At 33.3% G+C, this 27,500-nt stretch overlaps 1 protein-coding gene across 5 annotated transcripts in view; it reads right to left on the minus strand.

Annotated features, from left to right (window-relative positions):
• Nucleotides 1–27,500, minus strand: part of LOC145256206 (tumor protein p53-inducible protein 11-like) — a 793,782-nt gene that overhangs the window by 578,465 nt on the left and 187,817 nt on the right. The window contains exon 1 of one of the 5 annotated variants that reach the window (XM_080114846.1): nucleotides 14,161–14,201. The exons of the other annotated variants lie outside the window; for them this stretch is intronic. Within the exon in view, the coding sequence (XP_079970972.1) occupies nucleotides 14,161–14,186 (26 nt within the window). The 5' untranslated portion in view covers nucleotides 14,187–14,201. Of the gene's footprint in view, nucleotides 1–14,160; nucleotides 14,202–27,500 lie in introns of those variants that run through there. 5 annotated transcript variants of the gene reach the window in all.

The following is a 27,500-nucleotide window of genomic DNA, read 5'->3' on the forward strand; positions in this document are numbered from 1 at the left end:
CTTGGAAGGGTTTAATTTTTTGATAACTTGTTATTTACAAATTAAAAAAATACGAAACTTATATACGAAACTAAACTACACGAATCAAACGCTCCTACAAACTTAGTAGTAGTACTAGCAAGCACACGCGCACACACGCACACACACACACGTTCACTACCGTCACGTTGTTATGGCAACCAAACCCGCTGACTTATATAAACAGTAAACACACACAGTAAATGTGATTTTCTTCATTTTCTCATTTCACTCGTGGTCTTAAATTCATTTCGGGTTCGTATTACTGTACATATAGATTCGAATAAGTTGCCAAAAAACAAATATATCTATCTATCTATATATCTATAAAAACAGAGATGTGTGTGCCACAGACGATTTCTGATTGGTTAATCCAATAATCACATCTCCTAAAAAACAATGGTTTCTACGCTCTTACCTTTACCATAAAATATTATGGCTTTATTTATTGTCCATCTTGGAAGGGTTTAATTTTTTGATAACTTGTTATTTACAAATTAAAAAAATACGAAACTTATATACGAAACTAAACTACACGAATCAAACGCTCCTACAAACTTAGTAGTAGTACTAGCAAGCACACGCGCACACACGCACACACACACACGTTCACTACCGTCACGTTGTTATGGCAACCAAACCCGCTGACTTATATAAACAGTAAACACACACAGTAAATGTGATTTTCTTCATTTTCTCATTTCACTCGTGGTCTTAAATTCATTTCGGGTTCGTATTACTGTACATATAGATTCGAATAAGTTGCCAAAAAACAAATATATAACAAATAAATGTTATCAAAGGCAAGATAAGTTACTTTTCTACCAAACTGGATATAGTTTTTGTGTTTTTATTCAATGTAACATGTTTATTCAGCTCGAAAAACGGGTTTGTATTACTGTACACATAGATTCGAAAAAGTTGTCAAAAACCAAATATATAACAAATACAGGTACTTATGCAGAGAGTGATCCGGACGTAACTCACCGGACGCTCGGCTAGCCCCGTAGCACGACGTCAACAGCCGGAGTTAGCCGAGCGTCGGCGATGTAGTTCGACGGTTTTCAACGAGCGTCGCCGATGTAGTTCAACGGTTGTCAACGCTACGCGCGTGCGCGACGCAAGAAAAAAAATTCAAAGCAGCAGACGACAATAAGGAAAAAGAAGAAAAGAAAGTAAAACAGTACAGAATCAGATTTATTTAACAACAACCGTTACAATTTCAGATTTATTTAACAACCCTTAAAATTGCGTACCTATGGAAGGAAATATGAACTTAACATATTTGTCGGAAAAATTGCAAACAGCAGCGGGTGTCCTGGAATTTTGTCAGGAAAGGAGTTTGCTTGCAAAAAAGAAAACCTGTCCCTCATAGTCGTGTGATGCCCTCCAACAGTCTGAGGAAATACCAACAGTAAATATTCCTCGCATTTTTCTTTTACCAGGTTTTTCCTTAACCAACCACCCAACAAAAAAAAAAACATGTTTTGTACAAAAAAAAAAAAAACAGTTTGCTTGTTACCTTTTTTTTTCGCTGTTTATTCTTAAAAAAATAAAAAAAAATAACCCTAACCCTAAAAAAAAACACCCCAAAAAAAACATGTTTTGTAAAAAAAAACAAATTTTGCTTGTTACTTTTTTTTCGCTGTTTCTTCTTCTTCAAAAAAAAAAACATAACTTTCTTGTATATAAAAAACACTTTACATTTACAAAAAAAAAAAAAAAAAAAACGAAAAAAATTTGTACAGTAAATAAAAGTTTTAACAAATTTTACATTAAGGTAGGTTTCTCATTTCTTGTTATGTTTTCAGCGCCGACGCTCGGCTTGCTTTTCCTCGCCGACGCTCGGCTAACTCCAGCTGTTGACGTCGTTTTACGGGGCAAGCCGAGCGTCCGGTGAGTTACGTCCGGATCACTCTCTGCATAAGTACCCAAATACATGTTATCAAAGGCAAGATAAGTTACTTTTCTACCAAACTGGATATATTTTTCGTGTTTTTATTCAATGTAACATGTTTATTCAGCTCGAAAACCATACGGTTTTTACCGATTTATTGGAAAATTCAAGATGGCGCCTCACTCCCTCTTTAACACGGTAAGTATGGGAAAAGGTGTTATAAATAAAAACTAGAAAAAATACTATTAAAAACCCGCCGAATATGTCAACCTATGTCACGGTAACATATTGAGCGAGTTTTTAACAGTATTTTATTCAGTTTTTTTATTTATAACACCTTTTCCCAAACTTACCGTGTTAAAGAGGGACTAAGACGCCATCTTGAATTTTCCAATACATCGGTAAACACTGTATGGTTTTCGAGCTGAATAAACATGTTACATTCAATAAAAATACGAAAAATATATCCAGTTTGGTAGAAAAGTAACTTATCTTGCCTTTGATAACATTTATTTGTTATATATTTGTTTTTGGCAACTTTTTCGAATCTATGTGTACAGTAATACAAACCCATTAAAAATATTGTTTTTGATTTTGAAAAAATATTGTGGTTCATTTGTATTTTAAAATATTGTGGTTCATTTTGATTTAAAAAAATATTCATTTTGATTTAAAAAAATATTGTTCATTTCGATTAAAAAACATTCATTTTGATTTAAAAAATCATTTTGATTTAAAAAAATTGTTTAATTTTAATATTTGTGTATTGTCTTAACTCATATCAAATGTTTTGCTTGTGTTCTGCTTCAAATATTCATATTCTTACATGCATAATTTTCATTTAATTCTATTAAATAAACTTCAAGTTTACTACAAATCAAATCGTGTTCCTTCACTTTTTAAAAAAATGTAATTTATAAGTAATTAAAGACCGCATTCTACTCTTTAAAATCTATAATACAACGAAATATTCAATTGCTTATAATACTTAAACAAACAACTTGTGTTTTTTTTATTATTTTTTTATTATTAATATTAGATGAGTTTCAGTATAAATCATCGTGTTCTTTATTTCAATCCAATTTGGAAGTTTTGTAACGCTGTCTGTAAAAATATATATGATGTTTATAATGACCTATGATTGCGTATTTATATACATTATTTTCCATATCCTTCTGTTCATCGTACATTTTTTACTCCCAAACTTAAACATGGTGGGTGCATGGAATTCTTTTACCGATACAAAAGAAATGATAAGTAAATAAATCCATAAATAAATATTATAAATGGTTTATTTTAATACTTGCCAGGATGCGGAGGAAAATGAATGAAGGGGGAGGGGAATGAAATAAAAACATTTTGGAAACAGATTAAGTTTGAAAGAATTGCTTTGCACAGAAAGAAATTAATGAAAAAAGAATAAAATTAAATTTCTTTTCCTTCTTGATTTTTTTTAGTTTTTTATGAAAAAGGAAGTCAAAATTAAGACTATAAAAAAAAACAATTTTTATTAAGAGCGAACCTCAGTCGTCAGGTCTGTAAAAAAAACGTGGAATAATCAAGAAATGTTTTCTAATACAAATTTTTTTTACTTATGTGTTCATTTGTCTCTTTGAAGTTCGTTTGTTTAATATATCGGTTTGCAATATCACTTTGTCATTCTGTCAGACTCAAATTTTAAATCTATATATCTATAAAAGTGAAAGTGTGTGTGTGTGTGTGTGTGTGTGTGTGTCTGTGTACATTTCCCAACGAAATAACTCTGTGAATTTTTAGTTTACAGACTCGAAATTATACAGGGTACTGAGATTTTGAAAAATCTATGTGATCGGTTTTTAGCCAGAAATTTGGCGATTAAGGGGTCAAAGTTAAACGATTTGAGCTTTGAGAACTCTAGCAAACTTCTCCGACAATTTTGGGTCTACACCCTTGACATTTTAGATATAGGTTCCGTGGACATGGATCTAACTTAATAACTTGATTTGAGGCCAAAACAATAAATTTTCAGGGGTCATAATAGGGGTCAAAGTTTAAAAAATTACCCCTTTTTTTTGCTCAGCATACACCTCCAAACACCCGGGCAACGCCGGGCACCCATGCTAGTATAATATAAAGTGAACGTCTGTGTGTGTGTCTGGTCATGAATAGGCTCTTATATGGTTGACTATCATAGAAAACTGATCACATATAATGATAGAAGATGTAGAGACACAGGAATGGGTATGTTTGATCTGACATAATGATGATTCATTAAAATTGTGGGGTCTGCGTACGCGCCTGGTCCACAAAGTATGGAAATAAAAAATTAAAAAATTAAAAAAAACGTTTACAAGTGTTTTTGATATAGTTTTACATAAGAATACTTTGATAAGTATGTTTTAACTTAAATAAGGATGGTATAATAAAATTGTGGGGTCTGCGTTCGTGCCTGGCCTCCATAGAATGGAAATAGGCACAAACTTTAATAAAGACTTTTCATATCTATCTGCGTAAGTATACTTTGATAATTATGTTTCAGTTTGAAGAAATATGATATAATAAAATTATGGGGTGTTCGTTTGCGCTTGACCTCCATAGAATGTAAATATGTCACAAAGTTTAACAAGGTTTTTGTAATATAGATCCACAGAATATTGTGATAAGTGTTTCAGTGTGAACAGGTATGGTATAATAAATTATGGGGTTTATCTATTTTATTTTTACTTTCATCATATTTTGCTTTGGTTTTGATACCCCCAACTTCGAAGCTATCTCTTTACAATCCTTCCTTTTCATACTTTCATAAATCAGAGTCCATTTTCTGTAGGCTGTTTTTGAACCCAATCAACGACGGGTACTTTTGCTGTTAGTATATATATATATATATATATATATATATATATATATATATATATATATATATATATATATATATATATATATGAAAACAAAAAGAAAGAATAATAACATTGACCCCAAAAATAAACAATTTGACTGAATCTCCCTTGACATATATGAGATTGATATAGCCTGAAATTCAATTTCATTTTAAGAAAAAAAAAAAAATGGATTATTTTTCCATAAGCCGTTTCTAATCTGTTTTGTAAATCAACTATATAAAAAAACATTGATTATCAGTTATCTTTGGGTCATAAATTCTAAATTCTAAACAACACCTTGGATGTTAAATCTAAAACCAATCAGAAATAAAGAGAATATTTAACATTCTTTCCATTTTAATAACATCCTAACCAGACTGCCGGGATCTTTTAAATAAAGTTCTTGTCCTTGTTTACAAAACCAAATCATTTTCCGAGGCTAATTAACCCGAAGAGTTAATTAGAAAGATCGACAAACTTACAACACTAATTTTCAAAAATAAAAGCAAAAATGAGAAAAAATCGATTTTGATGCAACTATCAGAAACTGATAAGCTTTTATCTTTTCTTCTTACGTCTAATTATGATGCAAGAAGCAGTTGTCGAATTCCCAAGAAGAATAAAATGCCATGGTTAATCCTGTGTAGACGAATTTAATGAACATAACATTTGCCAACATATCAATCATATATGTAATATTCTTCGATGGTGTTCGACTGGCTCGGTTATCATTGATTGAATGAGACCAGACCTACTGCATATGTGCCTCCAATGGTTTGAGCATGCTATATGTCACCTATTTGGAATTGGTGTGCAGACGAGGTGGGTGGAAGCATGGAAAGGTGGCCCAGAGCATCCAATCTGGGGTGGGAGCATCCAATCATATTCAAACTATCTTTCTTTCTCATAGTATTTCTTACTTCAACACATGTCAGCACGTAAACCGGATGATAAACTGAATAAGATGATCATAATGATTAACGCACACGTGACGTTTAAAATTACGTCATATATTTAGCACATTAGAAATAACTAGCAGGACCAGTGTGCTGGCATCGTCCGGTGAAAAGATGCCACAAAGCTAGAACGGATTGTAAGCATAGAACTATTTATTTTATCAGTAAATCACACAGAGAATTCACTGCAATTTAACCTTTTTGGAGTCATGTAATGACAAAACATAATATCTATTGTGCGCAATTAATTGAACGCAAGTTGCTATTTTACTCATAGTCTAAAGATTCTTTTCCAACAATGTTAATGTACAAACTGGCTTTTGTCTTTGCAAATTTAGCTACTTGAAATACTTGTAACATTAATTTAAGATAATAAATATTTCATTCATAACTTCGTTGTAAGCATGAAAGAAAATCTTTTTCATTTATTCATACAGATGAATAAACATTAACATTGTGATAATTGTGATGCAAATTTGTTTGGCTTTTAAAGTTGACAAGAAAGGAAAAGAAAGAAATCCATTGGATTATTCATATGCAATTTAGAAATAGATTGCAGCCTGTCGAAAATCAAGTTAATCCCTCTGAAGAAAAGAACATGTGATCACAAATATTAATTATTTGTCTATAAAATAAAACGATATTGTAAAACCTGTTTGTTATATTAAAATCAAAACACTCATCGAATTAAAAATAGAACATTAACAAATAAGCGTTAATTGACAAAATGTCCCTTTTTTAAACCAATATGCAAATTAATTTACCTTCTGGTTTTTGGCTGTTTTGTTTTACAGCATATCAACCCTTTACAGTTTATTTAATGTTAAATTCGGTAATTTTAGAAAAAAAAAGTGTTTTTATGCTTCGAGTTCTTTATATCTTTAAATATTTATTCATGGTGTTAAGTTTGGTTGTTTTTTAGTGAAAAATTATTGTTTGCATTTTTTTGGCTTTACAGAACATGATTGAGTTTTGCCAGGGAACAGAATAAACAATAATATCAATGTTTAGTGCATTTAATTCAGGAAGTCAATATCTTCAGACAGCCTGATCTGGTCATACCAAAGTTTACTTTTTGACTGCTATATAACACACACACACACACACACACACACACACACACACACACACACACACACACACACACACACACACACACACACACACACACACACACACACACATATATATAAAATCGAGCGTTTTGACTTTATGATTAGTGTGAAAAATGGACCCAACTTTTGCGTTCGTCTATTTAGATAAATGATCATAGTAGATTTTGAAAGTGTATAAGTCTACCTAAAATGACATCATATACTTTGTGACCAATAAATAAAAGTTGATAGGATTTGAACTTGACTGAAATCTTGTCGGTTAGACTAATCAGACTCTTCCCACCATGCTGCTATAAACGAAAGCACAGTTATAATTTGATATACATGATGCAGATCTTGAAATAAAATTGACTATTTTGAGGGCTTCTCTTGGAAGAATCCTGATAACTATTCTGGCCTTATTGATAACAATGAATCTAATTTGGTTGAGACCGATATATTCGCTTGTTGCTTAAATTTAACTTCATGGTGAAAATAAATTAACCAAATGCAAGACTCCAGTGCCAAAGTTGATACCAGTGTGGATGGCGTAGCTCGGTATGTAGAGTGCGAGTTCTGTCATTTGCATAGGACCGATCTCATTAGGGATGTTGATAACCTTTGTATGGTCTGTAGTGTGAGCATCTGATTATATCAGGAAAACCAACATCAATGAAACAGGATGAAATGAATCCTTTGAAATGAGGCTTCATAATTTGTGTATTCATTCTTTTTGCGAATTGTTATCCTCATCTTCATAGTTCTTCTTGTTGTTGTTTCACCGCGTTTCGGTCAACTTTAGCGCAGTGGATAGAGGCGTTGAGTCACTATGGTTCCATGTGAGCATTGTCTAAAGATAGTAGTTTCATTCCTACTCAAGCAGGCCAAAGGATTAGCTGGCCAAAAAAACATGGTGAGATAACAACAACTATGGAAGGTAGTAATTACTGGGGGGTACAGTTACAAGGTACAGCATTCCTATCCTGTTTCAGTTAATCACCTGAAGAAGGCCAGAGGATGAGTTGGCCAAAACGTGATGAAAGAACAACAACTATGAACATGATGATAACAGTCCGCAAAATAAAGAATGAATACATAAAGGACGAAACAAGTCCCGATTTACTTGCCTCCTCATCGGGACAGAGTTAGTTAGACACAAGATCTGTTTTTAATGTGTGGGACAATCCAGTTTCCCAAAGTGGGCACTCTGTATTAAGACAAAATAAATATTTCTTTTCACTGATTCAGGACAGAACAAATGAAGTGTAGCATCAAAACAGATACCCCACTTTGATTCTATCCAAAAAGCGTGTCAAAATTCTGTAACTTGCTTATTCAAACGAATGGTATTGCTTATTTTTGTTTGTTACCTTTTTACTCAAGTTTGGAAGTTATAGCAAAAATAAGCACATCTGGACAGTGTAGGATTTCAAAAAATTTTGCCTCCAATTCCTTGAATTTCAAAATATCCTACTCTGAATATTTAACGTTTTCGAATATTCAGGCAGTCTGTTGATATTTTTTTAGGATTGAAAAGTCTGACTCCGACTCCGAGAATTTTAACAAGTCCCATTCCTTCTAATTCCTCCCGTTCCAATTCTACCATTCTGTCTAAAACCAAACTAGTTCTCATTGTTGATTCAGAATTATCAGAGAGTGATTTTCCTTTGACTTTATCGAAGTGATCTTCGCTGATCATTACTCTTCAAGGAGAGAATGCACTCTAGTATTTCCTGAAGTCAAAAATATATCATTCCACTCTCATGCTGAAATATAGATCCGGATATTTTCTTTCCTCTGCCTGGTCTTTAGAAGCCATCGAAAATGCTCTGAGCAGATCATAATTACACGAATTTCATAACTCTGAGGCTGTTGGCATCACACGTCTTTCATAGTTGGCATCTTTAAGTTCTCTCTTTTCTGGTTCCAGCCACATAAGACTCCCAGAAAACAGCTCACCATCTTTACATAGCTTTTTCTGGTAGCAGCCGTCTAGACGTCTAGACATCATTAACAAAGTAAGTCATATTATACATTTTCAATGCATCTCTCTCTCTCTCTCTCTCTCTCTCTCTCTCTATTCGTTTACCCGGGAAATACGTGTATTTCGATTATGGTGGGACATTTAAGTAGCTTCACCATTACTAATTACCTCTGGGGTTTTCACCTCCTTTATGTATCATATTTCATATATCTTATTCATGTTTGTGCATGCAAGAACAAATATATGTAAATTTAACTCTTAATTATTACGTTTTTATATTGTTTATCTTAACTGACGTATGTTGTACTCAAGAAAACAGAACACACAGAATGGCGATCGTGAGTCTTGGAAAGAAAGCCAAACGTTTCTATATGTTTGTGGTGAAAACTAATGTAATATTCATTCCTTTTAATTCACCAGAAATCAAATTAATGCGGGGTACGATTTTTATCATTCTTACTGGTAGTTGTTTTAAAAACAACAGTGAAACTAGGTAACGCAGTCAGTCAGTTAACCGTATTTTTCTTTTTTGTTTTCTTTCTTTTTTCTTTCCATTATATTGAACAAGTTTTCAGACTGTGTGCGTGTGTGTGAGAAAAGAAGTCAGGTAAAGGGAAAAGTAAAGAGATTTTAAAAGAAAGACGTTACACACACTTTTGTAAAACTTTTATATTGTCGTCCATTTGTCTGGGTAACAAGGGGTAGCCCTGCTAGTTCTTAAACAAAATCGCATCCAATAAAAGACGAAACATTAAAAACAAAGAGTAAACTACAAAAAAAGTACTTACAAGATGGCTTCTGTGGTCGCCATGTCAATATTTTGTCAACTACGTTTAACAAAACAAAACTGAATCGGCGATTATCAACAAAAAGCCCGTATTATTAAATTCCGTGGTAAATCAAGAAAATGAACAACTAAATGCTTTAATTTTTTTTCGATAAACACAGTTCGGTCTTTCCAAATCATTTACATTTACTGTTTGTAAGGGGAAAAATCTGAAGCATTTAGTAATAAATCAAAACTCGTAATTTTAGAGGATAGGGTGGTGGGATACTTTTATAGGTTATGGGGTGTGAATCGCCGAATCGGTGTTCACCAATTCATAATCGGGATCTATCGGTTTTTTTAGATCAAGGTTGCAGGTGCAGGAATGTACAGAAGTCGAAAGTAGTAGAATATCACCGGGACTGTTAAAGGTAAATTTAATGAGATCTCTGATTTACAGAAAGCTTCCACCGAATCATATCCACACGCATATAAAATAAAAAGACGTGAATAACATTGGAAAAACAACATCCGACAACTCGAGATCGCTGTATTGGGATGAAATAACAACATTTATTTCCATGTTTAAGAAACATGTAATTCAAATCATTCCAAGTTTTTTGCAACGAATGTTTATAAGACAGTCTTTGCTAATAAGTATCTCGTGGAAAAAGGCTAAAGTTTATGATTACTGATTCTCAACAGAGCGACATATGTGATTCTTTTCTGAGGGGAGAAAGTCATTGAACTATATAAGCGCGATGCGTGCGTATGTGTGTTAAGAAAACAGTAATTTCTTGAAAAGAAAAAATAATTCTTGCTCGATATGGTAACTTTTCATAGTGAAAATTTAAGCTGCATGACGCGCGCAAAGTCATGTTGGGTGATTTTAACGTCCCACAAGGATATGCGCCGTTGACGGGCAACGGTGATGTTTACTCGTAAAACTGTATCCTGGACTGGTTTGATTTTCATGGAAAGAACCTTATATATGCATTTTTTTAGAACATTCCAGTCTGCACGTGAAATGCAACATAGTTCCTTCATCGCATGTGTGCGGATGGGCAAATTACGATGTTGTATGCCTATGCATACTTCATACGCATGCGTGTTGGAAATGGCGATTGCCGGGACAAATCTTCGACAGAGACATTACAATGTCTCTGTCGAAGATTTTCCCGGCCGTTTGTAGCGGTTGCTACACTTTAGCTGGGAACATTGATTTTCACTTAATTAGAATAACACTTTTCTGGATTTTTGAGATAAGGATTGGTTATTCGTATGGCTGATGGAACAAGAGCATGCTACCCCCGTGAAGTAAATAAAGGGTTCCGCTCGAAATTCCATCCAAATTCCTGAGTTCGACAGAAACATTCCCGAGTTCGACAAGATACACCTGAAGAAGGTCGGAGGTTACATCGACCGAAACGTTGTGAAAATCACACTCAAGATGAGAACAGTAGTCCGATAAATCCAAATAATACGAATAAAACTTTTGTTTGACACAAACTTCAAGATTTCAATTTTTCATAGGAAATCAATTAAAACCACAGTGTAGTCTGTTGTTCGGGTACAGCTTTTGAACCAAACAACATTTTTGCTATTTAAAAAGTACAGAATCAATTTCGGATATAAATTTAATACCAAATGATTCGCCATTTCTCTAACTCTAAATTCTTTTTTTTTTACCAAGGTTTTTCAGGCACAATCGTCTAAAAGAGTAGAATCTATTTTTTTCAAGATGATTTAGCTGAGGATTCTTCTCTTATAATGCCAAGGATTTGATTTTTTTTAAACAAAAATCGAGTAATTTGAATTTTATTTCCAATTTCTTATAAATCAAAGTATGCAAAGAGTACTGATACCTTGGCGAGGTTCATTGGCATCCAGATCTCAAAGATGACCAATGGTCGTTGCCAGAGAGAAATAAATGCAAGGCGGCTGTTGCGATAACACAAAATCATTAGTAATGGTTATTAAAAGATGTGGAGAGAACTGGAAATTTGGGGAAATTTGCTGTCAGTAAAACTCGAGGAAACATCACCATGATTACTCAAAAAAGAAAAAGAAAATAATTAAAATAAATATTTCACACGAAGTTAAATTTAAATCTAACAAATGAACGAATCTAGTCAAAACTTCTTTTTCGTTTGCAATGTTTTATTTGTTCTAATCAACTCCTTATTAAACGCAAAATAATTCGGTAAAAATACAGTTGATTGTATTTATTTATTTTATTAGTTGGAAAGCAAAGATTTAAGTGGAAAGAAGTGTTTGCGTACATAAGTGTCCAGTAGCGGCCATTTGGTGGCCGTATTCTGACTAAAAACACTATAGACTTAATCAAATAGGTAGAAGAGTAACTTATCTAGCCTTTGATAACATTTATTTGTACATATTCAAGTTTTATTACCACTTCTTCGTACGTAATAAATAGTCGGAAAAGAGAAGACAAAAAAAAAAAAGAAAAAAAAAAAGAAAAAACGATTTACACCGCGTCCCCCCCCAAAAAAACAGTCGATTTTATTTATTTATTTTATTATTTTCATTTAAATTCTAGTTAAATAAACGATTCTCTATCAACAGCAAGAACGCGTGTTTCGTTTGATATGCTCGACAACGAAATTATTATTTTTTTTTATTAAGGCGCACGCTAAACCGAACACACGGACACAGGCATACTCGTACACAAATTGTAATAAGCGTTACGAGCATTGAGAGAGAGAGAGAGAGAGAGAGAGAGAGAGAGAGAGAGAGAGAGAGAGAGAGAGAGATGTAGAGAGTAACCCCTTAATACACAGCAATATAGGAAGCAGCAGTATGCAAACTACAAAGCGGGTATTAGTGATTAGTAGCGCCCGCACACACACACACACACACAAAACAAAAACACAAAAAACGCACACACAAACGACTGAAATAATTCAAGCATTTAATTGATTTGAAGCCGTGCGGAATAATATGTTTGTTAGTGACGCTATGTTGTATTTTTTAGTAACCGTTCGTTTATATAGGAAATAATCGAATTCCGGAATATCAGAATGTTCAGAGCTCAGCCAATCAGAATGGGCGGAATATGGCTAGGGACCCATTATTATTATTTATGAATCGGAAAAGGAAAAGCTTATGGAATGTCTATTTATGGTATTCTGTTGTTTATGATCCAGTTACGACGGGTGTAAAAACATGATCTGTTATAAGTTTAGATTTCCTTCCCTTGTTGACTGGCGTGGTAAGAGGACTAAATATCTAGAGAGGAAAAATAGGAAATCCTTTCTCTGAAGATGTTGCGATTGTGATGGTGTTGCTCCATAGGATTCAATGTAGCATTTTATTATAATGACTAAATGCGTCCATAATAGCGTTCTAAAGTTACATAAGAGTGAAAGGTCAGTGAAATAGTGTAGACATATTAAATTTGTATGTGGCATCTGTTGTTGCAAACCTACTGTACTTTGGTCCAGAGGGGAATTTCTGCAATCATTTTATTATACAGGGGATAATAATAATAATAATAATAATAATAATAATAATAATAATAATAATAATAAGAAGAAGAAGAAGAACAACAACAACAACAGCAGCAGCAGCAGCAACAATAACAACAACAACAACAACAACAACAACAACAACAACAACAACAACAACGCAGCACATGGTGGCACCAGCATTGGTCGATGCCACAGAAAATGTCCGTGAAGAGTGAGGCACCATCAAGACCTCCACTGGAAGAGCAAATGCCGTATTAGATTCACGATTCTAATGGAAGGCTTATTACCATTCAAATTCCAACGGACTTTATCAGCAAGAAATCAATGATATTGCAAAAATGCCAAATGCTATGCGAAAGTTATTGAAAGAAGAGGAAAGCAATGAAAAGTTTAAGAGATCTTATTGTCACTCAGGCTTGAGGGCGAGAACCACTGAGTACCAAATAAAAAAATATAATAATAATAATAATAATAATAATAATAATAATAATAATAATAATAATAATAATGATAATAATAATCTACTATAAAAACAAAAAATAAAATAAAAATAAACAAACAAATAATAATAATAATAATAATAATAATAATAATAATAATCAAAAGAGCAATATATATATATATATATATATATATATATATATATATATATATATATATATATATATATATATTCGCCCCGTCAAACAAATTAGGGAGTGAAATCAATTCCAAGTTTTCTTAGATTTTGATTTTTATTACGATACTGATTTATATGCTTTTCTTTTCTTCTTTTATAAAAGTTTCCAGTTTTCTTTATCTCTTTCTTATTTTTCTTTTTAACTTCACCGATTCATTATTTTATATGAAATATGGACACATATGAACACTGGCGGAGTATAATACTCTTCGTCAGACGATGTACATTCGTAATATAAGAATAATGCTCTACATATCAGATTACATGACTAAAGGGGGAAGTTAACTACATTAATTTATAGTAAATTAAAATACAACAACAACAACAACAACAACAACAACAACAACAACAACAACACCTTTTCGGGCCGCACCCAAGTTTGTTGCAATCATAAAATATAAACAAATTCCGTCTGACCTGTGAACCTTCACATCTGAAACCATATTGTTATTCAAACGGCAGCACAGAAACGAGGAATGTCTCTCCTTTGTTGTAACTCCTCCGTATTTGTAAGAATTACGAAAAATGTCAATCACAGCCTAACTTGTAGGAACATGAAAGGAGAGAGAGAGAGAGAGAGAGAGAGAGAGAGAGAGAGAGAGAGAGAGAGAGAGAGAGAGAGAAACTGATCTATAGACAAAATTGATTTTAAAAAAGAAGCAAACAGTGTTTACTTTAAAAAAAATTTAATGTTTATTATTATTATTATTTTTATTTTTTTAATTTTTACTAAGAGTGATAATTCGTCTCCAAACCGTGCGGTTGCAACAAGGAATACATAGTCCGATATGCGACTTCATGTACTTTAACTCTTTTATCACTAGATCACTAACACAAAGGCGGCACTTTACACAAGCAGAAAAGTAGATTATTAATAGAAGCATTAACTAGCAGTGTATTATAATTGCAGAAGTGTTTTAATGTCTTCATGTGTGCATATATCTATGATGAAGTATAATCACTAAATTCCATAAATGGTGTGTATTGAGCATTAAACTGTTCTAAACCATGGCATGTTAAATAGAGTGGTTATATAACAATAATAATAATAATAATAATAATAATAATAATAATAATAATATAATAATAATAATAATAATAATAATAATAATAATAATAATAATAATAATAGGCTATATGGACAAAACGGCAAACCACTTAATTTACCTCAGTCTTTTAAAAACGTAGTGGCATCAGCCTCGGTTGATAGCACACGAAATGATTGTGAAGAGTAATGGAGGTTGGAAAGACCGAGGAGAGCGAGCACTAACTAAATCTCCACTGCCAGTATGTGCATAGGACTGGGACATTGAGTCACTCAAATACCAGAGAAGACCAATTGTTGTTTCCAACGAGACATCAATGGTAAGCAGCTGTTGTGATACTGCAAAATCCTTTGCAATGGTTATCTAAAAAAAAAAGTGGAGATTACTGTAAATCTGAGGAGTCTTCTTGTCACTCAGACTCCAGAGCAACCGCCGGTTATTATCAGTGAGCAATCACTGATGCCTAACTGTATGAGAACTTCTAGTAAGTACTGAATAGAAATTGGAAGTAAAAAGGTTTAAAAAAAAAAAAACAAAAAAAAAAACAGGAAGAGAAGCAGCTACACGAACGATTTATGAGACTGGCTAGAGAAGAGATGTATAGAAATATCTTAATACGACTATGAACAAGACACATGAATAGGGAAATAGAATCGCTATTGACAACTATCCAGAACAGTGTGATCTGAACGAACTACATCAAAGCTAAAATAAACAAAGCCAAGGAAAAAAGTGAATGCAAAAAATCTAGTCCAAGAAGAATACAAAAAAATAACACAATTGTATAGAAAGGTCGCTTACTAGGAATTATGTGAACTCATGCACTTTGAACATGCAGAGAAATGGTACTGACACAAACGAGAGAAAGTAATAGAAAATTAAAAGCACAAAATCTTCTGGGACATAGTAGTACAAATGGACAATCTCATCACAGAAAGAAGAACGGACATGATAATGGTTAACAGAAAAGAAAAACCCTGCTAAATTGTACAGTTTGCCATCCAGAAGTTCACAGGCTGAAGATCACGGTGACATTAAAACGGAGAAAATTCATAGAATTGGTAGAAAATTGAAAGGAATATGAAATAGTAAGAAAATCAATATAGTACCAAAAATCCCTTTGGACACTGGGAACAGTCCGGAAGAAAAATGAAAAAAAAAAAAAAAAAAAAAAAAAAAATGATAAGGAGAAATTGGAATCTAAGGGAAGATTGAGATCAATTATGAAAACATGAAATATTAAGAAAAATCCTTGAATACGAGTTGCATACTGGGTGTTATTTTAGAAGGGATGACGTATGTATTTGTTGTTCCTGTCAGTAAGAGAGTCTTAGAGCGTTCATGTTGTGAGATAGAGACAGGTCTTATATATAAAGTGACAGGGGTACATGTTAATACAGAAGAGCCGCTGGCATGTAATACACAATGAGAGGAGACTGATATATAGATAGATAGATAGACCGAGAGATAGTGCGTTTGACATTTATACCGTTTGACAGTTCTGTGAATGGGAGTGTTTCTATAACATTGACACATATATTTCTTTACCTATTTTTGAGATGATTATTTTCACAAAGTTCTCATAATATAAATTGACAATACCTTCTGTTGAATAACATAACACGAAGATGCAGATATAAAAATATGAAGTTGTTCGTTTATTCCATTCCGACCAGTCAATGGCTTTGCATCAAGGAATTCAAGTCTTTCCATGATTCTTTCTTCTCCCCTTCGCTTCTAAGATTCCATGTCAGCTCTGTCTCTAACTCCTCTCTTCTCCCCTGACTGACTGACTTCTTACCCTTTGCCAAGCTCCAACTATATTGAAAACTCATGACGTCATTGCATGACCAACACGTGCATATCAGACATGTGGCCTGACACGCCTCACGTCTTCACGAAGCCGACTCTCTAACCTAATTTTTGATTAACCCATTTTACAAACATTTTCCACTGTTCGTTTTTAAATTCCTTATTTTAATTTCATTTCTTTAACAGAAACAAAATTACATCATTACATTCCTTTTTCAATAAACAGATATCTAACTATTTTATGTGAATTAAACAATGGTAATTCTACATTCCATTTTCAATAACATTCTGTATTAATTATTTTAACTTATGATCGGAATTCTCAATTCCAAATTTGCAAGTTCGAATATTCGGCTATCTCATCTCATATTTACTCACTTACAAAAACAGTCGGCTATTCTTTAACATACGGAAACCAATCTATATAACCAAAGATCACTAAGCAGCTATAGATAAGTTGAAGTAGAAATAGAACAAAAATAGGGAAAGAAAATTACATGAGCCCAAAGGAACAAAAACAAAGAAAAAGTAAAGGACTAGTTGTTAAAACTGGAAAAGAAAAGCACAAAATATTCTAGTAAAAAAAAGAATTGATTATATAATGGTATAAATTGAATTTTAAAAAATCTTAATGCTGCAATATTTTAAGTTATAAATTTTTTATATTTTTTTCCTAGAATATCTTGTCCTTTTCTTTTCCAGTTTTAACAACTGGTCCTTTACTTTTCCATGTTTAAGCTTAACCATATTACTTTTCATTTTTCACATTTTTCTATTGTAATCCATGATTTTTCCAGGCTTCCCATAAATTCACTTGTTTTTTGTTTAATTTCAGTATTATTTTTTGTCCCCATAAACACATATGTACGGCACTCATCTGCTTTCAATAAAATACCCCAATTATCTCCCTTTCATTCTTTCATTCTCTCTGTTTCACTTGTTACTTCTCTTTTCAAATTAGTAACAACAATAGTCGCTGACGCAACGTGGTTGCTATGGAAACCAGTCATAAAAAGCGTCGCTCGCCTCGTTACATATTTTTACGGTTTTGAACACCAGAAAATTCATCAGAACTTTTTTTTTACTGAACGAAAATTGAAAAAAATTTTTTTCACAATATAGCTGAGAAGGTGATCTATAAGCAGTAATAATTGTTTGAAATTTGGTCGAAAAATGAGTGAGGGTGAAAGTTTAAAGCAGTTTTAAATGACTAAAACTGCCAGGAAAATGCTTATTTAATAGGCACTTGATGAGAGACAATTACATGCATCGATTCGTGGTCTTGTCAACTCGATGGTTGTAGGTTCGCTGCATCCACCGTTCACTTACGAGGGGCGTGCAATAAGTAATGCCCCTGACCCACTTCCCATAGCAGTAGAGCAACGAAACTTGGCACAGTTATTAGTCTTTCTCTACATAAGAACAACCCAGAGTTACGCATTTCTCCCATCGTTTGATGCAGCTCTGGAGACCGTTTTTGTAGAAAACACCAGGTTGGTCCTCCAACCACGACATGACTTCATAAATCAAGGCTGCATCATCTGGGAAACGCTTTCCTTTCAAAAACAACTTCATGGCTGGGAAGAGGTGAAAGTCAGAGGGTGCAAGGTCAGGAGAGTAGGGAGGATGGGGAAGAATTTCATAACCACACGCCTGTACTTCTGATCTGGCGACATGCGAGCTGTGGACCGGAGCGTTGTCCTGCAGGAGGGGAGTACCTTTGCTGATCTTGCCCCGCCTCTTGATTTTGATAGCTTCCCTTAATTTCCTCAAAAGTGAAGCATAATAGGCTCCTATAATTATGGTACCCTTTGCTAGAAAATCTGTCATCACTACTCCGTCCTGGTCCCAGAAGACCATGAGCATGATCTTACCAGCGGAGGGCTGCACTCTTGCCTTCCTTGGAGGTGGTGAGTCCAAGTGCTTCCACTGCATTGACTGGGTTTTGGTCTCTGGATCATAGTGATGGACCCAGGTTTTATCTTGTGTAATCAGTCTTTTGAAAAACTTTGACTCATCTTCTTGGCACATCTCCAAATTCATCCTCGAGCACTCAACACGTTCTCGCTTCTGGAATGGTGTGAGCAACCTGGGTATCCATCTGGCAGACACCTTATGCATATGCAAATGGTCATGAATGATAGTTTTCACAGACGCTGTACTAATCTTGATATCTTGGGCTATTTGGCGAATAGTAATGCGCCGATCTTCCAAAATGGTAGCCTCAACTTGACGGACAGATGCCTCATCAATGGCAGAAGGGGGGGGGCGACCATGTCTAGGAGCTGTTTCCACAGACTTCCGGCCATATTTGAATTCATGATACCAGCGTTTTACAAGGTCATATGATGGGGCATTATCACCATAAGTTTCTTTCATTTCATTAAAAGTCTCTTGTGGTGTGCGTCCTTTCAAATACAAAAACCGGCTCACTGCTCGATATTCAATAGGCTCAATTTCACACCTGACTCAGTTCAAACACCTGTAAAACAGAAACCACAATTAGTTCAGAGCTGTACTTTGCCACATAACCGGTATAGATATAAATCATCGCACATGCAAAATTTCAGCAAGATCGGACAAATGGAAGTGGGTCAGGGGCATTACTTATTACACACCCCTCGTATCATGTCCATTTGTAGTAGAGAATGAATAGAGAAATAATAAAGAAACAAAACAGAAAAGTAATTCACCATGAACTTTTGTAAAACGACATTGATATTCATGATACCATAGACAAGTTATCTCATGCTTAATTCACAAATTACCGCTTATAAATTTTATATTATACCAGACTACTTATTTCTTTACCTTTATTTCTTTAAAGCCACCATTTACCCATGCATGAAATATTGTTGCCACAACTGGGCTGATACATCTGTCACTTAGAATAAAAACAGTTTCCAATGCCATAGGTCTGACTATCAATCAAGCTCCAACTCCGATCTCATCGCTGCATTGTTGTATTCCTGTGCCTGTTTTACAAGTACTTTAATGGAATGTGCTCTGACACTTGTGTTCCCTCGATGTAAATGCTTCCAACTAATTTGATGAGCATTAGTATCCCACCTCTTCAATGTAGATGTAGGAAAGCCTTTTATGTTAATAGTTTCTTCCCTCACACGACTTATTTTACTGTTATTACCTCCCAAACAAGGCACAGTGTCATTTGGGCGTAAGGAACTACTATTCGAGACCAAATCTACAGGGACACTATGTATACGGTGAAGCAGTGACATGTTTGTTCAGATTAATTCTACATGCCAGTATAGTCAGGGAAGCAAAGATCCGGAAGGGAATTCCAAAGTCTAGCAGTTTGAAGGAAGAAACTATTAAAGTGGAAGACTTTCTGGTATTTAGGGGTGAAATTTTACTGCTTATCGGTTTAGTTGACAGAATTTACATCGAAGGGGTCAGAACACATTTCATTAAAATAGGTGTTACAGAGGCACAGAGATGTAACGTTTCGCCGATGGGGCAGAAGTTGGAGAATGTTTGATCATGTTGAGCCTATTAAGGTGGAGACTCTTTTTTGGACCCTGTCTAAGAGCGAGAGACTAGTAGTAGCTGCACCAACCCAGGTGTGGCACCAATACGTCATGGGTGAATAGTGGCCTTGTAGAGATATAAATACTTTCAGGTTTAAGTAATTTTCTAACATGGTAGAGAGATCCCACCCTCTTTGCAGCAACCTTGGCAGTGTTTTCAATGCATTTGTTTCAATCAATGTTCAATCTATGAAACTGAGGAGATCGAATGAAGAGATTTCATTAGTTGTGACAATCAGTGGTTGAGAAGGCTTCTTGTAACTGTCAAAGAAAAGAAGGTCTTGAAAGCATTGAATGTTACTACTTTGGAACTCCTTCCCTGTTTCCTGCTTTCTTGACTGTACTAACATGCAGAAATTTAAATGTAATTTGAACAGACATGCCGCTGCTCAATTTCCTACATAATGTATCTGTAGACATGGTTTCGAATAATAACCCCTTACGCTCAAGTGACAATGTGCCTTGTTTGAGGTGAATGAGAGGAAGAAAGAATAAAAGACATTTTGTGACTATTATTCTACCATTATTTGTTTCACTTTGATTTTATATGAAACTTCATCAACTGTGGTATATGTATTAAGAAGTTCTTGCATAAACTAAAACTAATAATAACTCTCTTTACTTCTTCATTATTCTCATGAATGATGTAAAATAATGAGTCCATTTGTTTTGCTATCTAATTTACATAGGTGTTTACGGTGGGTACGAAAACACTATGTAAATTATATGGCAAAATAAAGTCACTTTTTGCTTAAATACTTGCAAAGCATGAAAAAATATAAATGAGTGACTGAATTATCATACAATGAAAAAGAGTGAAAGAACTATATGCATATGATGGGTGATTTGCTCATTTACTTAGAAATTACAACAAATTAATAGAAAAAAATGAATTTTTTTCTATTAATTTGTTGTAATTTCTTTCAAACATATCTCAATCCTAAAACTAAAATATGTCTTAACATGTATTTTGTATCATCTCCTATAATATAAATCTCACATGTCTGTTTAAATGAATGTATGTATGTATGTATGTATGTATGTATGTATGTATGTATGTATGTATGCCTAAAACTTTCGATAGAGTGGACGGATTTTTACGAAATCGGTATCATTTAAAAGCTCGACCCTTCCGACGACAAATATCGAAATATTTCCTAAAAACATTCACTCTTTTACCCTTAACTGGGCACTTTTCTACAAGGAGGGGTCGCTATTTCCACCGATATTTTCGAAAGTCATCCCCTCTTTTCGTTTGACTAATCTTAATTTAAACTTACGCCACTTCCAGTTTGACGATCGATGCAATGGCAAAGACGTCACGTTTTTTTCACGTTCTTTTCCTCCTTTGCGGTACGGGTTCGAGCCTGCCTGCCTACTACCACTTTTTTGTTTGCTCAACACACACCTCCAAACACCCGGGCAACGTCTGTCACCCAGACTAGTTGAAGCATATGAGAAAAAAACCTTAAGGAAACAGACGTTGATTGACTCAGCTGTAGTGAATAATAGATGTCATGCCTTTTTATCCCCTGCTGTATCTTAAAGCACTCTTATGCAATAGTCGTCATACTTATCTAATCCATCATTATATATATATATATATATATATATATATATATATATATATATATATATATATATGTAGCAATATGGTGACACAACTTAACCTCGACCTAAACTATCGAAAGACTTTATGCATGAAGAGAGATTACGTTTCATTCAACTGAGAAATGTCAAGAGTCTGTTTTGATTTGAAATATGTGCCTCTTGCAAGATTCAGATGACAACCACTAGTCTACATAACATGTCCCACGATATTTGAGCCACACAACACAGCTAATTCAAACACACACACACACACACACACACACACACACACACACACACACACACACACACACACACACACACACACACGTGCGCATGTATGTATGCATATATACACGCACACACGCACACATGTATGTATATATACACGCATATATTCCCATATTATGATTAGATTGGACTAACGTCCAGGAGAGCTGGAGAAAGGTACGAGATTATAAGTTATAAGGATTGCATATACCCCATCTCCATATAAATTTCTGGAGTGAAAATATTTTTACTGAAATAGTATTGCATACATATATATATTATTTGGATTATTCGGACTAATGTTTTCATCTCAGATGTTATTTGTCCAATGTTTTGGTCGATGTAACCGCCGACCTTCTTCAGGTGCATCTTGTTGAACTCACAAATCTATGTGCAGTTCGCCATGATGCATGAAGAAGATAGGAGGTTTCATCAGTCAAAACGTTCTGAGAATAACATCCAAGATGAGAACAGTAGTTCGAATAATTTAAATAATACAAATTATCAATCCTCATCTCCAAAATTCCAACACACACACACACACACACACACACACACACACACACACACACACACACACACATTTTCTTATAATATAAAGCTGAACGTCTGTGTGTGTGTGTGTGTGTGTGTGTGTGTGTGTGTGTGTGTGTGTGTGTGTGTGTGTGTGTGTGTGTGGTCACGAATAGGCTCCTATATGGTTGACTATTTTAAAAAACTGATTACATATAATGAGAGAAGATGTATCGAGGATCAGGAATGGGTATGTTTGATCTGGCAGATCGGTGGTTCTATAAAAATTGTGGTGTTTGCGTTTGCGCCTGGCCCCCAAAGTATGGAAATAAAAAATAAAAAAAAACGTTTACAAGGGTTTTTGATATAGATGTACATAAGAATACTTTGATAAGTATGTTTCAACTTAAATAGGGATGGGATAATAAAATTGTGGGGTCTGAGTTCGCGCCTCTACTCACTGGAAATAAAATGAATAATTTTATTATACCATATTTCTTCAAACTGAAACATAATTATCAAAGTATACTTACGCAAATAGATATGAAAAGTCTTTGTTAAAGTTTGTGCCTATTTCCGTTCTATGGAGGCCATGCGCGAACGCTGACCCCACAATTTTATTATATCATCCCTATTAAAGTTAAAACATACTTGTCAAAGTATTCTTATGTACATCTATATCAAAACCACTTGTAAACGTTTTTTTTTAATTTTTAAATTTTTTATTTCCATACTTTGTGGACCAGCCGCGTATGCAGACCCCACAATTTTAATGAATCATCATTATGCCAGATCAAACATAACCATTCCTGTGTCTCGATATATTTTCTATCATTACATGTGATCAGTTTTCTATAATAGTCAACCATATAGGAGCCTATTCGTGACCAGACACACACACACAGACGTTCAGCTTTTTATATATATATATATATATATATATATATATATATATATATATATATATATATATATATATATATATATATATCAAGGATATTGCTTTCATATTATGTGGGCAGCCATCTTTATTTTTGCAAAAAGCTATTATATTATGACCGTATTGACCTCCATTGTTTTAGATTTCTTTTTTATTACAGGTTAGAAAAAAGTTATATATCAAAAGCCTTAGTCTATTTTAATCTAATATTTATTATATATTGTATTACAATTGGGGTTTAAATCTGATTAAAATCATGACTAAGAACTGTGTATATGAGATCCCATATAAAAGTGGAAAACTATACAAAGTTGAGACATGTTGTCCTCTAAAAGTATGGTTAGAAGAACGGTTTACTAAATATGTACGGCCAAAATAATTCATGATCGTTGTACGACTGACTGCTCCTGATGTTTGTCTTATAGCAACAACGTGTAAAGTTGCTTGAATCAGCAAGAGCTGAATCGTACAACTAAGTTGGGCTAAATTTTGATTGTACATAAGGGGGTTTATTAAAACTGTAACAAAATGTACGATTATTTGCTCCTACTGCTGATTTGCTATTAAAGCAACATTTACATGGGCAAGCTACCGGGTTTATCAGTGCAAAATATCGTAAAAAAAATCTGTTGTGGGATCATTAAACTAAACAATAAAATGAAGTTACTCACAAATTGCAACCGAGAGGTGGTTTTTTGGTAAATATATTTTAGATTCATATAAAAAGCATTTACAAAAAATACTATTTTTAATATTATTTTTTCCAATTCTTTGTGCCACGTTTTTTTTTTTTTTTGTTTTTATTTTGTTAAAAGTCTTTGTAAAAAAATAAACAAGTTTATTTTTTAGATTAGTCGTGCCTTTGTTTTACTAATCATGCATGGCTAAAAATTAAACTCGATTTTATGTACGTCTAATTAAAGCCTGAAACAATTTGCACACTGTATTGAAAAAAAATGTCTTGGTCATTATAAGAGTTTAATAAGTCAAAGCAATTTCGACACGGGTGATTGTTGACTCAGTTTGTCAGTGCAAAAAATCTTGCATTTTTTAAATAAACAATAAAACGAATTTACTCAAGATTCGGTCGAGATTATTTTTGGCAAATATCTTTTTAGCTTCACACCGAAAGATATTCGCAAAAATGAACTATTTTAAAAAAATATTTTCTCTTAAGCCAGAAAGAAAACAAGATAAATAGAAATACAACTATTTATGTGTTGTGAGATATTTCAAATTTTGTTATAAATTTTCGTTTCAAAGTTGTAGAATATAGTTTGTGTTAAAAAAAATCAAATTTAAAGAAAAAGTCATTTGGATTTATTTAATCTTTAGTTTAAAGCTTTTTACTCGAGTTTAATTAACAAAAAAAAAAAAAAACTAGGATTAGTTGATAATATGATAACTTAAAAAAGTGTTTGACGAAACTTAAAAAATCTTTAAAAAGTGATTTTTTTTTTGGTTAATGTGCGCTGCTTGTCCAACATGCAAAGGGTACCTATTCCTAAATCGTTTTTAACATGGGGAAGTTAGGGGTGTTTATTCTGAATGCCGTTCTTGACATGGTGAGGTTGGTAATTCCGAAAGGCATTTCTTATTTTCAAGCTCCCCTTATTGAGAACGGCTTTCAGAAAACTTTGCAGGCTAGACAAGCAGCGCACATTGGCCTTTTTTTTTTTTTTTAGAAATGAACCAGAGTCGCGTTATCAAAAAACGGAACTTTATGCAATAATTTTTGAAAAAGAAGAAGAAAAAGAAAATAATTTTTTAAAAATAATTATTAACTTGTCTCCCCACGAGAGCAGTTAGACACTAATCTTTTAAATTTAGGGAAAACTAATTCCCCCAAAAGAGACACACGGGATTGGAAACATTGCTTCTGCTTCAGTCTTCAGGAACTTATTCTATTTTTAAAAAGATCTAATTTTACGTTGCTATTGTGTTACAAAATTCAAATTTTAGAAAAGCTTACATGTAAAATTTAATTTGAAAAAAAAAAAAACAACTCTCGGCTGAAAGTTATGACTCTGACTAAATTCGTTTTGCTTTTATTTCAATGATAAAGAAATAAACGTGTCTATCTATTTAAGTTTTTACAAAGATTAAAAAAAAAAGTGGCACACTGGGTTGAAAACAAAAGTCTCAGTCTTTAAGAATTTGTCAAAAATAATTGCGGCTGTGTTATTGTTTATTTTAATAACATTTTTTATGCTGATCGCTCGTGTAAGAGGGAATATTTAATAAAAACCGGGAGTTTTCTTTAGTAAATATCTTTTTAGATATTTCCCCAAAATAACTTGTCGTAACTTCGGAGTAAGTTTGTTTTATTGTTTATTACAAGATTGTTTTATTTTACGCTGACAGGCACATAAAGCCCGTTAGAAGAACACCAAAAAGTCATAATATGTGGAGAGATTGAAAAGTCGGGGATTGCTGACCATATCTGGAGGGAAAATGGAAATTTACCATTATATAACGAAGTAAAAATTATAGACAGAGAAGAACTGTGGAGGGGTTCAATTCTTAGTGTGTACGACGGAAAAATACAATTGTGAATAACTTACAACCTCTAGTCATGATTAATGGAACGAGAGCATGCTACCTTATGAAGTATATAAAGGGTTTTGTTCAAAATTCTATCTAAATTCCTGAGTTCGACAGAAACATTCCCGAGTTCGACAAAATACACCTGAAGAAGGTCGGAGGTTACATCAACTGAAGTGCTGTGAAAATGACACTTCAGAATAAAACAGTAGTTTGAAGAATCCAAATAATTAAAAAAAAAAGATAACAATAAAACTTTTGCATTTGTCTTGTTCGATATGGAGCTGTGGCGACACTAATGAAAGCAGAGGTGTGCATACACGCACATTCCAGATGGATATTTGATCTACATTATTGTGTCCTATAAAAATAACCGGAATAGTAATTATCACGAAAACAAAAAAAAAATGTTTACATTCCAGGTCAGGTTATAAATTGCAAAACGCAAAATAAAAAAAGAAGAATGTAATATTTTAATATTTACATTCCCAGGTATGTCGGTTGATGTTTATATAAGACAGAACATAAACAACTGGAACGGAAAAGAAAGAAGACAGAAGGCTGACAACCGTCGAGTTTGATTGACATTTTCTCAATTGGCGTGCCATACACAAACCAACTTCTACAACTACCCCCCCTCTGTCTCTCTCCTTGTCAATGGACAAAAAACTTAATTGTAAATAAAACTTATATGTTAATAAATTCGTCTCTGTGGTAATTTTGAGAATAACAACCAAAGAATTGTCAGTGCATATATGATTTTAGCAAGCATTTGAAAAGTGCAAGCTAGAAAATTATGTATACATTAAACAACCGTTTTATTGTTTTATGTAAAAATATAATCAATTACTTATTTTCTTTCATTTGATTATATGTTTAAAAAAGAATAACAGTTCTACTTTGTTCCAAATGTGCTTACGTGGAATATGGACAAGAATTTTTATGACTATTTAGTACTTTCACGTAACAATTTAATAAAAACATATCATAGCGTTATTATTAGTCTTCTTCTTTTTCTTCTGATTATGATTATAATTATTATTAATAAACTAAATATGATGCTATTCATACGATGCAGAGTTTTTAATTAATAGAGATTAGCTAACTTACTCTAGAAGTTTGGCATAAAGCACTCATTCTAAGTCAATCGGCTAAACTTTTGGCCATCTAGCATAATGACACAGGCCAGGATCAGAGTGTAGTTTCTATTCTTATGCTACACTCAAATTAATTATTGTCCTTAGTCAATGAAGGGGAGGGGATCTTTCTATAATGAGGGAATTTTATTTTTGCATATTTCCAGAGTGCCCTTTTTTGGGGAGCTGGTTTTCTCTCGCATTAAAAACGACATTTTGCATTTGCAGGGAAATAAATAAATACTTTAATATATATATATATATATATATATGTATATATATATATATATATATATATATATATATATATATATATATATATATATATATATTTACCGTGTATACGTGCTGTAGTTTA

Source organism: Euprymna scolopes, chromosome 3 (assembly GCF_053919585.1).
Source record: "Euprymna scolopes isolate OS-2025 chromosome 3, ASM5391958v1, whole genome shotgun sequence".
NCBI classification, from domain to species: Eukaryota; Metazoa; Mollusca; class Cephalopoda; order Sepiida; family Sepiolidae; genus Euprymna; species Euprymna scolopes.